The 13,295-nt window shown below is 47.1% G+C and overlaps 1 protein-coding gene across 1 annotated transcript; it reads left to right on the forward strand.

Annotated features, from left to right (window-relative positions):
- The first annotated feature begins 5,468 nt into the window (after positions 1–5,468).
- LOC121275748 (zona pellucida sperm-binding protein 4-like) lies at positions 5,469–8,774 on the forward strand. Its single transcript, XM_041183342.1, has 9 exons — positions 5,469–5,607; positions 6,213–6,391; positions 6,466–6,563; positions 6,643–6,776; positions 6,865–7,054; positions 7,292–7,439; positions 7,598–7,670; positions 8,369–8,482; positions 8,592–8,774. The coding sequence occupies exons 1-9, from the start codon at positions 5,538–5,540 to the stop codon at positions 8,741–8,743; spliced, it is 1,158 nt and encodes a 385-aa protein (XP_041039276.1). The 5' UTR covers positions 5,469–5,537; the 3' UTR covers positions 8,744–8,774.
- The last annotated feature ends 4,521 nt before the right edge of the window (positions 8,775–13,295 follow it).

Below are 13,295 nucleotides of genomic sequence, written 5' to 3' on the forward strand. Positions count from 1 at the left end.
ATTTACAATATATATTAATGATTTAAATGAGGGAACTAAATGTAATATTTCCAAATTTGCAGATGACACAAAGCTGGGTGGGAGGGTGAGCTGTGAGGAGGTTGCAGAGATGCTTCAGTGTGATTTGGACAAGCTGAGTGAGTGGGCAAATGCATGGCAGATGCAGTACAATGTGGATTAATGTAAGGTTATCCATTTTGGTAGCAAAAACAGGAAGGCAGTTTATTATCTGAAAGGCTATAACTTGAGAGAAGAGAATGTGCAACGAGAACTGGGTGTCCTTGTACACCAGTCACTGAAGGTAAGCATGCAGGTGCAGCAGGCGGTAAAGAAGGCAAATGATATGTTGGCCTTCAAAGCGAGAGGATTTGAGTACAGGAACAGGGATGTCTTGCTGCAATTGTACAGGGCCTTGGTGAGATCACACTTGGAATATTGTGTGCAGTTTTGGTCTCCTTATCTGAGGAAGGATGTGCTTGCTATAGAGAGAGTGCAGCAAAGGTTTACCAGAGTGATTCCTGGCATGGTGGGACTGACATATGAGGAGAGATTGAGTCAATTAGGATTATATTCACTGGAGTTCAGAAGAATGAGGGGGGATCTCATAGAAACCTATAAAATTCTAACAGGACTAGACAGGGTAGATGCAGGAAGGATGTTCCCGATGTTGGGGTAGTCCAGAACCAGGGGTCACAGTCTGAGGATATGGGTTAGACCATTTAGGATTTCGGACTGAGATGAAGAGAAATGTCTTCACCCAGAGAGTGGTGAGGCTGTGGAATTCGCTACCACAGAAAGTAGTTGAGACCAAAACATTGTATGTTTTCAAGAAGGAGTTAGATATAGCTCTTGGGGTGAAAGGGATCATAGGATATGGGGAGAAAGCGAGAGCAGGCTATTGAGTTGGATGATCAGCCAGGATCATAATGAATGGCGGAGCAGGCTCGAAGGGCCAAATGGCCTACTCCTGCTGCTAGTTTCCATGTTTCCCAGGCTTTTTGTGGTGTTTAGTTTGTATATTCTGTGGGAATGAGGATCAGGAAAGAAGGGCCCGAGAGTAATTGATTTAAAAGTTTTAATTTAAAGGGCAAAGTCATGGCAGGCGAGCTCAAAGCCGTGGTGTGCTCCTCGTGCTGCATGTGGGAGACCGCAAACATTTCCAGTACCCAGGACCAGAACGTGTGCAGGAAGTTTGTCCAGCTGCAGTTCAGGAAGCTCGGGTTTCAGAGTTTCAGCGGTGGGGTCACTGTGGAGCATCCGTGTGTCTGAGACCATCGTGGATAACACATTTAGAGAGGTGGTCACACCGAAGATGAAGGGACTTGAGGAACGAATAGAATGGGTGACCACCAGGCAGTCCAGGAGAAACAGGCAGGTAGTTCAGGAGTCCCCTGGGGTCCCGCTCACAAATCAGTATTCAATTTTGGAGGCTGATGAGGACGTTGGTTCCTCCAGGGAAGTGCAGACAGAGCCAAGATTCTGGCACCATAAGCAGCCTGTCTGTACAGGAGGGGAGGAAGGGAGGAAGAGCAATAGTAATAGGGGATTCTATGGTCAGGGAAAAATATAGGCGCAACTGTGGCTGTCAACGTGACTCCAGGATGGTATGTTGCCTCCCTGGTGCCACGGTCTGGAATGTCACTGAACGGCTGCAGGGCATCCTGAAGGGGGAGGGTGATAAGGCAGAGGTCATGGTACATGTTAGTACCAATGACATAGGTAGAAAGAGGGATGAGGTCTTGCATCAAGAATTCAGGGAGTTAGTTGGTAGAATAAAAAGCAAGACCTCTCGTGTTGTAATCTCTGGATTAGTCCCAGTGCCACATGCTAGCGAGCTCAGAAATAGGAGAATAGCACAGATGAACATGTGCTTAAGAGTTGGTGCAGGAGAGAGGGTTTTAGATTCCTGGATCAGTGGGACCGTTTCTGAGGAAGGTGGGAGCAGTACAAGCAGGATGGTTTACATCTGAACTGGCATGGGACTAATATCATTGTGGGCGGGTTTGCTAGTGCTGTTGGGAGGATTTTAAACTAATTCGGCAGGTGGAGGGGACACAAAATGTTAGCAGAATATGGACACATCGTAATATAGTAAAACAATCAAGTCAGAGGGAGTACAGCTGCAATAAGCTTCAAGGGAATAAGGCACGGCTGGATGGCCTCTACTTTAATGCCAGGAGTATTACAGGTAAAATGGATGAGTTAAGGATGAGGATTGATATGTGGAATTGTGATATAGTAGTCATCACTGAGACGTGGTTGAGGGAGGGGCAGGATCGGCAGCTCAACATTCCGGGATATAAAGTCTTCAGGTGAGACAGGGGAGGGGGTAAAAGAGGAGGAGGCATTGTATTATTAGTTGAGGAGTCATTTAGTGCAGTAAGAAGGGATGATATCTTGGAGGGGGCATCCAATGAAGCTTTGTGGGTAGAGTTTAGGAATAAAACACTGTTAGGTGTTTATTACAGTCCCCCCAGAAAGTCAGCAGGAAATTGAGGAGCAAATATGTGCACAATTTGCGGAGGTGTGTTAAAACAATAGGGTAATTTTATTAGGTGATTTCAAATGTCCCAAAATTAATTGGGATAGACATAGTGTTAAGGGCTTGGATGGAGTGGATTTCTTGAAATGTATACCTGAAAAACTTTTAGGTCAATGTCTAAAGTGTCCAACAAGGGAAAGTGCAGTGCTGGACCTCATTCTGGGAAATGAAGCCGGAAGGTGGCTGAGGTGGTGGTGGGGGAGCATTTTGGTGATAGCGACCACAACATGGTACAGTTTAAGTTTGTTGTGGACAAAGAAATAGACAAGTTGTAAAAGATGTTTTGGATTGGGAGAGAGCGGATTTTAATATAATAAGGTGGGATCTGCCAAGGTAGACTGGGAACAGCTACTTGTGGGGAAATCTACAGAGGAGCAGTTGGATGCATTCAAAAAGGAAAAGGGGAGGGTACAGGCTCAACATGTTCCCTCTAGGGTGATAGGGAGGAGTAACAGGCCTAGAGACCCATGGATGACCAGCGATATTCAGGATAAGATGAGAAGGAAAAGGAAAGCTTTTAGCAGGTACAATGGAACATATCAGCAGAGGCATTAGTGGAGTGCAGACAGTGCAGGGTGGAGCTTAAGAAAGCAATTATGAAGGCAAAGAGGGGATATGAAAAAGCTCTGGCTGGTAAAAGTAGGGAAAATCCCAAAATATTCTATAAGTATATCAATGGGAAGAGGATAACCAAGGAAAGGGTAGGGCGCTTTAGGGACCAAGCGGGCAATCTATGGGTGGAGCCAGAGGACGTCGTTAGAGTGTTGAATGAATACTTCACATCCATCTTCACCCAAGAGAATGAGGATGAAGGTATCGAACTCGGGGAGAGAGAATGCGAGGTTCTTAAGCAAATTGATATAGAGAGTGACAAGGTATTGGATGTGTTGACAGGCTTAAAAGTGGACAAATCTCCAGGTCTGGATGATTTGTCTCCCAGACTGCTGAGGGAGGCAAGGGAGGAGATCACAGGGGCTCTGCCCCAAATTTTTAGTTCCTCTCTGTCCACCGGAGAGGGTCCAGAGGGCTGGAGAACAGCGAATGTGGACAGGGTGGATAGGGAGCAGCTGTTCCCCTTAGTTGAAGGGTCAGTCACAAGGGGACATAAGTTCAAGGTGAGGGGCAGGAGGTTTAGGGGGGATGTGAGGAAAAACGTTTTACCCAGATGCTGGTGATGGTCTGGAATGCGCTGCCTGGGAGGGTGGTGGAGGCGAGTTGTCTCACATCCTTTAAAAAGTACCTGGAAAAGCATTTGGCATGTCATAACATTATGGGCTACGGGCCAAGTGTTGGTAAATGGGATTAAGTAGGTAGGTCAGGTGTTTCTCACGTGTCGGTGCAGACTCGATAGGTTGAAGGGCCTCTTCTGCACTGTGTGATTCTGTGATTTTGTGACATGTCCCTTCTGCACCAATATTCAAGTTCTTGCTTCAATTGACATGCACCATAAACCCTTGAATGAGTCTGTTCCCTTGGAGTTACTCATGTCCCTGAAATTCCTTTTGAAATTTAACAGCTGAAATCCAGTCCTTACCAAGCACCTAATGCACATCATTAAACCCAACTTATTAAATTGTCACCACAACTTCTCCAAAGCCTCTCATTACAAAGTTATGCATCTAACCCCTTCACCTTTCATCTCTCAGTTACACAGAACAGCTGTCTTTACTAATCTTCCCCGAGTTCAATTTCCCATGGACGCGCACACACACACACACACACACTCACACAAACACACATACACACACACACACATACACACACACACACACACACACACAGAAATACACACACACCCACACACACACACACATATACACTCACACACACACATACACATACACACACACACACAAACACACACACGCACACACACACATACACACACGCACACACACACACACACACATGGACATACACAAACACTCGGCCTGCTTTACAGAATACACCATATTCCCAAAAATATTAAAATAATAAGATCCATCTTCACACCTTGCGATTTCCCACAATTATTGATGACTAGATGTGGGAAGAGTACAGAGTTAGATCTGATCCTTTGGTAGGGGAACGCATAGCTCTGTCTATCACTTGCTGATTATGCTGTTTGACACACTTGTCGTTCTGTGTTATAGCTTCACCAGGTTGACACCTCATTTTTAGGGACTGCCTGGTGCTGCTCCTGACATGCCCTCCTGCACACATCATTGACCAGGGTTAGTACCCTGGTTTGATGGTGATGGTGGAGTTGGGAATAAACCGGGCCATGGGGTGACAGCTTGTGGATGCTGGTCCAAATCGACTTTAATTGTTTTTGTTCCAATGTCAGCCTGGGGTGGACTGGTGGAGTCATGGGAAACTGAGTTAAAGCCACATGGAAGAGGATTAGATGAGGGATGTGTCCGATTCCCTGAGACCACAAGCAGACAATGCAGTAGATGTGCTCTCTGAGAAGGTTTGTCCTGGAGCTGAATCAATATTCCCCAGTGTCTATGGGATGGAAGAGGCCTCTCTCTGCCCCACAACATACCCAGTGTGGAACTCACACAAACAACAATATGATCATTGGCATTTCAACATTTCTTTCATTCATGAGACTTTGTGTGTAAATTGGATGAGTGCTGTGTCCTTCAGTGGGGTGACTTGTGGAGCTGTCTCTCGAGCCAGGGTCACCTTTAGTGCTTGATTCAAAACAGGCCCCATGTCTGTGTGAGCCGTGGGAATGCGGCTTGATGTTCAGGAGCCCGTGGACCGCGGACTCTGTGTCAGTCTGATTGGGAAACTCATTTCCTGTGGCTGCAACAGCGCTGGGGTCAAAAGGGGGGGAGTCGGCTCCATAGCCTCACTTGTCTGGGAGGAGCCGCTTGTTCCAATGGATGGAGTAGGGCTTTTAGGCTTGTTATTGATTACAATGTGTTCCGCCCAGAAATGTTGGCTGTCTCCCAAATTGCGCACAGAGTGTGGATTTGCGGGGATTGAAGGCAGTGAGTGTGTGCGGATGGGCTGCTGTTTTGATGCTGGGAGCCGGGATGTGCCGCCCTGTTTCTATTCACTGGATAATCTGCCAGGTGGGTGGATTCTCGCTCCGTCCATAGTCCAGAGCTGGACACCCAGGAGCAGCTGCAATCCACATGGACTCGGCCTTTACTGGGAGAATCTGTATTTTCCTCCCCTGAAGCTTTAGTTTCTGTGATTGCTAGGATTAAATCTGCTTCAATTATCCGTATTTGTAAAGCTGGTTAAATGAGCCAAGATTGAGCTGGCACCGACTGACATGATTGAAGAGGGAATCCCCTCCCTAAGGTATTGAGCAGGTGAAGGGGTTGCTTTGAAGGAGACAATGGTTTTCAATGTGTGGCCAGTGAAGGAAGGATTGCTAAAGGGAACTGAAGAAGAGATGATGAGGCTAGAATTGGGCGGGCTGGAGGACAGGAAGATGCAAAGGGCGGAGTGAAGGATCCCAGGTCCCCAGAGAGCCTGATCTTTCAATTGCGATGCCAGCCTCTGGAGCACAGCCAGAGCAGTGCTGTGTGGCTGCTAGTTAACCGCTTCAGCAGCTGATTGAGAATGAGAGAACAGATAGCAGAACATGGCTGTGAGCTGTATGGAGTTTGTCCCACTGTCTAACCGTCCCTGTGCTGAAACCAAGCGCCTTTCATTGCCTCTCTTGCAGCTTGTACCAAGGATGGGCGCGTTCTGATCGCCATCTCCAAGGATTTAACGCTGCCTCCTGTAAACCTGACAACGGTGCATCTGAAGGATGGACACGGAGCTGAGTGCAGTCCGATCGTGGTGTCTGTAGACACTGTGCTCTTTCAGTTCGCAGTCACTGAGTGTGGCACTACTCAGCGGGTAGGTATTGTGACTTGGGAACCCCATCATTGGCTGCGAGTCGGCTACTGATGGTCGTCTTGTGTCTCTTGCAGCTGGACGGGGTGAATGTGGTGTATGAAACGGATGTGTTGGCTGAGTTTGAGATCTTGGATGCAGCTTTGGGCTCGGTGAGCCGGGACAGTCCCTTCAGGTGAGAATGGGAGCACATTGAGAGGCTGGAGGTGGGGAGGAGCTGAATTGTGCAGACATACGTGTCCGTTCTGTTGCAGGCTCCATGTCCAGTGCAGTTACACGGGAAGCCAGGAGTCTGAAGTGCAGCTGAAGCCCCGAGTTTACACCCTTTCTCCGCCACTGCCTGTCACTGAGGCCGGCATTCTGCTTCTGGAGCTGAGAATAGCGAGAGGTAGCGAGTGCTCAATGATGGCGAGTAGTGTCCAACTTGAGGCTGTGTGTGCACATAGTGGCGCTCTGTCATCTATCTGTCTCTTCAGATGCTGCCTACCGGAGCTGGTACGTGGCCACTGACTACCCGATCGTCAGTGTGCTCCGGGAGTCCGTGTTTGTGGAGGTTCGTGTCCTGAAGCGGAACGACCCGACCCTGGTGCTGGTCCTCAATGACTGCTGGGCGACCCCCAGCCCCGAGCCGTATTCGGGGCTCCGCTGGGACCTCCTGGTGAACAGGTAAAGGAGCGAGTGAGGCACCTTGGGCTAGATTGGGGATGAGACAAGAGCAAATGGGCCAGTGCGGGGATTTAGTGAGTGACTGAGTGAGTGAGTGAATGATCTTTGCCATTGAGATGCCTCGCTCTCCATTCCCTTCAACATAGCCAATGAGTGGCTTCTAGTTGTGTGATGTGTAAAGCTGCCTCTCGTGCCCCCTCCCTATCTAACCCCCCCTGTCTGTGTCTGTTGTCGCAGGTGTCCCTTTGCTGGTGACAACTACAAAAGCCGCCTGGTCCCGGTAGACGCTGCTTCCCATTTGCGGTTCCCAACTCATCACCATCGCTTTGTAGTGAGCACTTTCACTTTCTGGGAGCGAGTTTGGGCCCGGCCTCTGAGCGGGGAGGTGAGCTTCCTTCAGTGTTAGTGTGTCGGGGCCTTGGTTCAATTTGTTCCCGGGCTGTTGCTGAGAGTCACCCTGTGAATGGAGAAGCATCAATCTCCTGACTGGGAGCTGTGGGACTGACCATGCTGCACTCTCTCTCTCTCTCTCTCTCTTTGCAGGTCTACTTCCACTGCAGGGCTGAGGTGTGTCACCCTTCCATCCGAGAGAACTGCACAGCTCCCTGCAGCCCCAGTAAGTACCTGGGATCGGACTAGAAACTGAAGCCTGATGGTGAGGGGGTGGGGGTCCCATCTGGACACTGGCTTCCCTCAACAAGGGCTCCAGTTGCTCCCAGGAATCGTGTGGTGAATCTGGAGACTCTGAATTGTTGTGGGAAGTCCCCCCAGTTCCATTTGGTGCAGTTTGACATTGGGATAATTGTGGGGTGTTGGGTGTGAGTACATGTTCCAGCAGGAAGTTAGTTATCAGGAAGCCTGAGCAGTACTTTGGTTCCTTGTTCCTAATGTGGATAGTGAAGCAGCCTAACTGAGCTTGCTGTTGCTTCAGGTACACTCCACTCCCAATCTCCTGGTTGGTAAGAGATCCCATCTTTGGCATTGGGAACACTGACCCAGTGTCCAATTGTCAGCTTCATTAGTGGGAAATCCTGCTGGAAGGGGAATGGATATCCCATGTCCTGTGGAATATTTGGGTAAAGCAGATGGTGAAATTGGATTTCACCAGGGGAGCAGTTATTTATTGCAGTGGCAGTAACAGGAAATGTTGTTCAGTTCAAGTGAGTCATTCCTCCAGAATATGCAGAGAAACAATATTTGAGCACTGGCTGATTTCCCATCCCTGTCTGGTACCCAGTGTCTGCAGGTATATTGTCCATTGGATTAAATGTTGTGGCTTCAGAAGCTTGAACCTTTCTCCTTCTCTTCCCCCAGAGAGACGAAGAAGTGCTGATGATCAGTCTGGAGCCTTGGTGACTGCTGAGGGCTCCATCATTTTTCTGGGAGATGAGGAGAGATTGGCTGTTGGGATGGAACAGGAAGAGAAAGGTAAAGGAGGAATCTCTTCCTGTGTGTAGTGATGGCGTAACTGGTGACCCTCTAACCCTGGCTTTCTCTCTCTCTCTCTCTCTCTCTCTCTCTCTCTCTCTCTCCTCAGATGCTGCTGTGGATTCCCCCTCCCATGTTGTTCCTGGATTAGCTGTTGGGGTAGCGCTGCTCTCTGTGACCCTGTTGGTTGGGACTGTTGCTGTGTGGAAAATGGATGTGACTGACAGGCTGGGCACTGAGTGTAGCTCAATGGAACTGTAGTTCTTTGGGAATAAACTCTCTACGTACCATCTTCTGGTTTGTGTGTTTAGTCAATTCAGTGACTTTCTGCTTTTGGGTACATTTTGTTTTTCCATCCATCCCTGGATGGACAGGGGAATGCCTCTTGGCCCATTCAGGCTCCTCTGCCTTTCAATTAAACCATGGCTCAATTACCCCAATACCCCTGACATGCTCTTCCTCATGTGCCTTGATGACATATCCCAAAGTCTATAGATTGTGGGTTTTGACATTCTCAATCACCTGATCTTCCACAGTTCTCTGGGGTAGAGAACATCTCCTCCATCCTGGTCTTCAGTAACCTGCCCTTTATTCTCAGACTCCTGCCAAGGGGACAGACTCACCAGCCAGTGGGAAATCTCCAAGCTGTGTAAAATAAAAATGAAGCACTGGCTGCTGGAAATATGAAGCAGGATGTTAACTGTTTCTTTCCTCTGCAGCCTGAGCTGAGATTTTCCAGCACTTCGTTTGTGATCTGATCCACATCTAGCCTGTCAGTGTAGTATTGTGGTTTCACTGAGATCACTTTTTAGAACTCTTGCAGAACAGCTCCAGTCTCCTCAATCTCTCCTCATGATATGTTCCCACCATCATGGATTATTGTCAACCCCTGTGCTCCCTTTGTGGCAGTAATATTTTTCTTTGCATATAAGCTGAAGGGACCAAACTGCATTAATTCTGTCATATGTTTTTAACCACCTGGACTCTTTATCTGACCTGGATTCAGGGAGTTCTCTGATCTTTGCTTCATGCTGTGAGTGAAAATGTTTTCATTCAAAGGATGTGGGCTTTGGCTGGACTGGTATTTATAGCCCATCCCTAATTGCCCTTGAAGGTGTTCATGTACTGCTGCAGTCCATTTGGTGTAGTACACCCACAGTGCTGTTAGGGAGTTCCCAGATTTTGACACAGCAACTAAAAGAACTGTCATGTATTTCCAAGTCGAGATGGTGAGTGACTTGGAGGAGAACTTCCAGATGTTTGTTCCCATTTACTTTCTGACCTTCTCTTCTGGATGGTAGTGGTTGTTGGTTTGAAGTTGCTATCAGTGGACCTTGTTGAATTTCTGCAGTGGATCTTGTAGATGGTACACACTGCTGCTACGGAGCCTGTGGTGGAGCGAGTGCATGGTTGTGGTGCCAATCAAGTGGGCTGTTTTATCCTGATGGTGTCAAGCTTGTGTTATGGGAGCTGCACTCATCCAGGCAGTGGAGAGAATTCATCACACTCCTGATTTGTTCCTTGTGGACAAGCTTTGGGAGTCAGGAGTAGAGTTACTTGCTGCAGGATTCCTAGCCTCCTATCTTTTGTAGCCAGAGTATTTATACGGCTGGTAATGTTCCATTCCTGGTCAATGATAACCCCCAGGATGTTGATGGTGGAGTTCAGTGATGATGATGCCATTGAATGTCAGGGGGTGATGGTTGGATTCTCTTGTTGGAGATGGTCATTGCCTGACACTTGTATGGTGTGTTTATATTGGTTGTCAACCCAGCCTGGACATTGTCCAGGTCTTGCTGCATTTGGACATGGACTGCTTCAATATGAATGGTGCTGAACATTGTGCAATTATCAGCAAACAATTCCACTTCATACCTTTTATGGTGGAAGGACAGTCATTGAAGCAACTGAAGATGGTTGGGCCAAGGACATTACCAGAGGAACTCCTGCAATGATTTGAGCTGAAATGACTGTCCTCCATCAATCACAAGCCTCTTCATTGTGTTAGGTATGGCTTCAACCAGCAGTTTCTCTGATTCCCATTGATTGAAGTTCTGTTCAGGCTGCATGATGACGCACTGTCAAACATGTCAAAGGCAATCACCTTTGGACTCTCCTTGGGAGTTCAGCTCTTTTTGTCCATGTTTGAACCAATGTTTTGAGGTCATGTGTCAAGTGGTGCAGGCCAAACAGGGCATCAGTGAGCAGGTTATTGCTAAGCAAGTGCCACAGTTTATGATCCCTTCATCACCTTAGTGATGGTTAAGAGGAGGCTGGGTTGGATTTGTTGCACTGTGTACAGGACATATGTAGGCAATTTTCCACATAGCCAGGTAGATGTTGGTGTTGTAGCTGTACTAGGACAGCTTGGCTAGTGGTACAGCAAGTTCTGGAGTGAGAAATTGAGGAGTAAATATGTACATGATTTGTGGTGGTGTGAAAATAAGCTAATTATATATTGTGATTTCAAATTTCCCAACATGAATTGGGATAGACATCATGTTAAGGGCTTAGATGAAGTGGGTTTCTTAATTTGTACAGGAGAACTTTTTAGGTCACTATGTAGAGGGTCCAACAAGGGACAATGCATTGCTGGATCTAATTCTGGGGAATGAAGCTGGGTAGGTGGCTGAAATGGTGGGGGAGTATTTTAGTGATAGTGACCACAACATGGTACAGTTTAAGTTTGTTATGCACAAAGAAATAGACAAGTTATAAAAATGTTTTGGATTGGGGAGAGCAGATTTCTTTGAAATAAGGCAGGATCTGATCAATGTAGACTGGGAACAGTTACTTGTGGAGAAGTCTACAGAGGAGCAGTGTGGGGTGTTCAAAAAGGAAATGGGGGAGGGTACAAGCTCAACATGTTCCCTCTAGGGTGAGGAAGGAGTAACAAGCCCAGGGAACCATGGATGACCAGAGATATTTGGGGTACAGCGAGAAGGAAGAAGCTTTTAGCAGGTCAAAGGAGCAAATTAGCAGAGGCATTAGTGGAGTACAGAAAGTGCAGGGTGGTGCTTAAAGCAATTCAGAGCAAAGAGGGGATATGAGAGCTCTGTCTAGTAAAAGGAGGGGAAAATCCCAATATATTTTATATCAATGGGAAGAGGATGACCAAGGGGGCAATCTATGGGTGGAGACAGAGGACAGTGGTAGAGTGTTGAATTAATACTTCACATCTGTCTTCACCCAAGAGAATGAGGAAGAAGGCATGGAACATGGCAAGAGACTGAGGTTCTTGAGCAATAGATATAGGGAGTGACAAGGTATTGGAGGTGTTGGCAGGCTTAAAAGTGGCTAATCTATAGGTCCAGATGATTTGTATCCCAGACTGCTGAGGGAGGTAAGGGAGGAGATCACAGGGGCTCTGACCCAAATTTTTAATTCCTCTCTGGCCATGGGGGAGGTGCCAGATGACTAGAACAGCTAAAGAGGTTCTGCTATTTGAGAAGGGTTAAATAGAAACTAGGAGTAGGCCATTTGGCCCTTCAAGCCTGCCCTGCCATTCATTATGATCATAGCTGATCATCCCACTCAATAGCCTGCTCCTGTTTTCTCCCCATACCCTTTGATCCCTTTCACCTCCAAGAGCTATATCTAACTCCTTGAAAGCATTCAATGTTTTGGTCTCAACTACTTTGTGGTAATGAATTCCACAAGCTCACCATTCTCTGGGTGAAGATATTTCTCCTCATCTCAGTCCTAAATGGTCTATCCCATAACAATGTGACCCCTGGTTCTGGACTCCCCCACCATCAGGAACATCCTTCCTGCATCTACCCTATTAGAATTTTATAGGTTTGAGATTTCTTTCCCCCCTCATTCTTCTGAACTCCAGATGGACTCAATCTCCTGATGTAAGTCCTGCTATCCCAGGAATCAGTCAGGTAAACCTTCATTGCACTCCCTTTATAGTACATCCTACTTCAGCTAAGGAGACCAACACTGCACACAATATTCCAGGTGTGGTCTCACCAAGGCTCTGTATAATTGCAGCAAGACATCCCTTTTCCTGTACTCGAATCCTCTGGCTATGAAGGCCAACATACCATTTGCCTTCTTTACCGCCTGCTGCACCTGCATGCTTACCTTCAGCGACTGGTGTATAAGGACACCCAGGTCTCATTGCCCATTCCCATCTCAATATATAGCCATTCAGATAATCTGCCTTTGTTTTTTGCTTCTAAAACGGAAAACTTCATTTATCCTCATTATACTGCATCTGCCATGCATTTACCCACTCACTCAGCTTGTCCAAATCACACTGAAGCATCTCTGCATCCTCCTCACAGCTCACCCTCCCACCCAGCTTTGTCACCTGCAAATTTGGAGATATTACATTTAGTTCTCTCATCTAAATCATTCATGTATATTGTGAATAACTGGGGTCCCAGGACTGATCCCTGTGGTGTCCTGCTAGTCACTGCCTGCCATTTGGAAAAAGACCCATTTATTCCTACTCTTTGTTTCCTGTCTGCCAACCAGTTTTCTATCTATCTCAATACACTACCCCCAATCCCATGTGCTTTAATTTTGCACACAAATCTCTTGTGGGTCTTTGTCAAAATCCTTTTGAAAGTTCAAGTAAACCACATCCACTGGGTCCCCCTCATCAGCTCCACTATTTACACCCTCAAAATTCTAGTAGATTTGTCAAGCATGATTTCCCTTTAATAAATCCATGCTGACTCTGCCACCATTTTCCACGTGCTCAGCTATTAAATCTTTATAATGGACTCTAGAATTTTCCCCACTACTGATGTCAGTCGGACTGGTCTTTAATCCCCTATTTTCTTTCTGCCTCACTTTTTAA

The sequence above is a fragment of the Carcharodon carcharias genome, chromosome 3 (genome assembly GCF_017639515.1).
Source record: "Carcharodon carcharias isolate sCarCar2 chromosome 3, sCarCar2.pri, whole genome shotgun sequence".
Lineage (NCBI taxonomy): Eukaryota > Metazoa > Chordata > Chondrichthyes > Lamniformes > Lamnidae > Carcharodon > Carcharodon carcharias.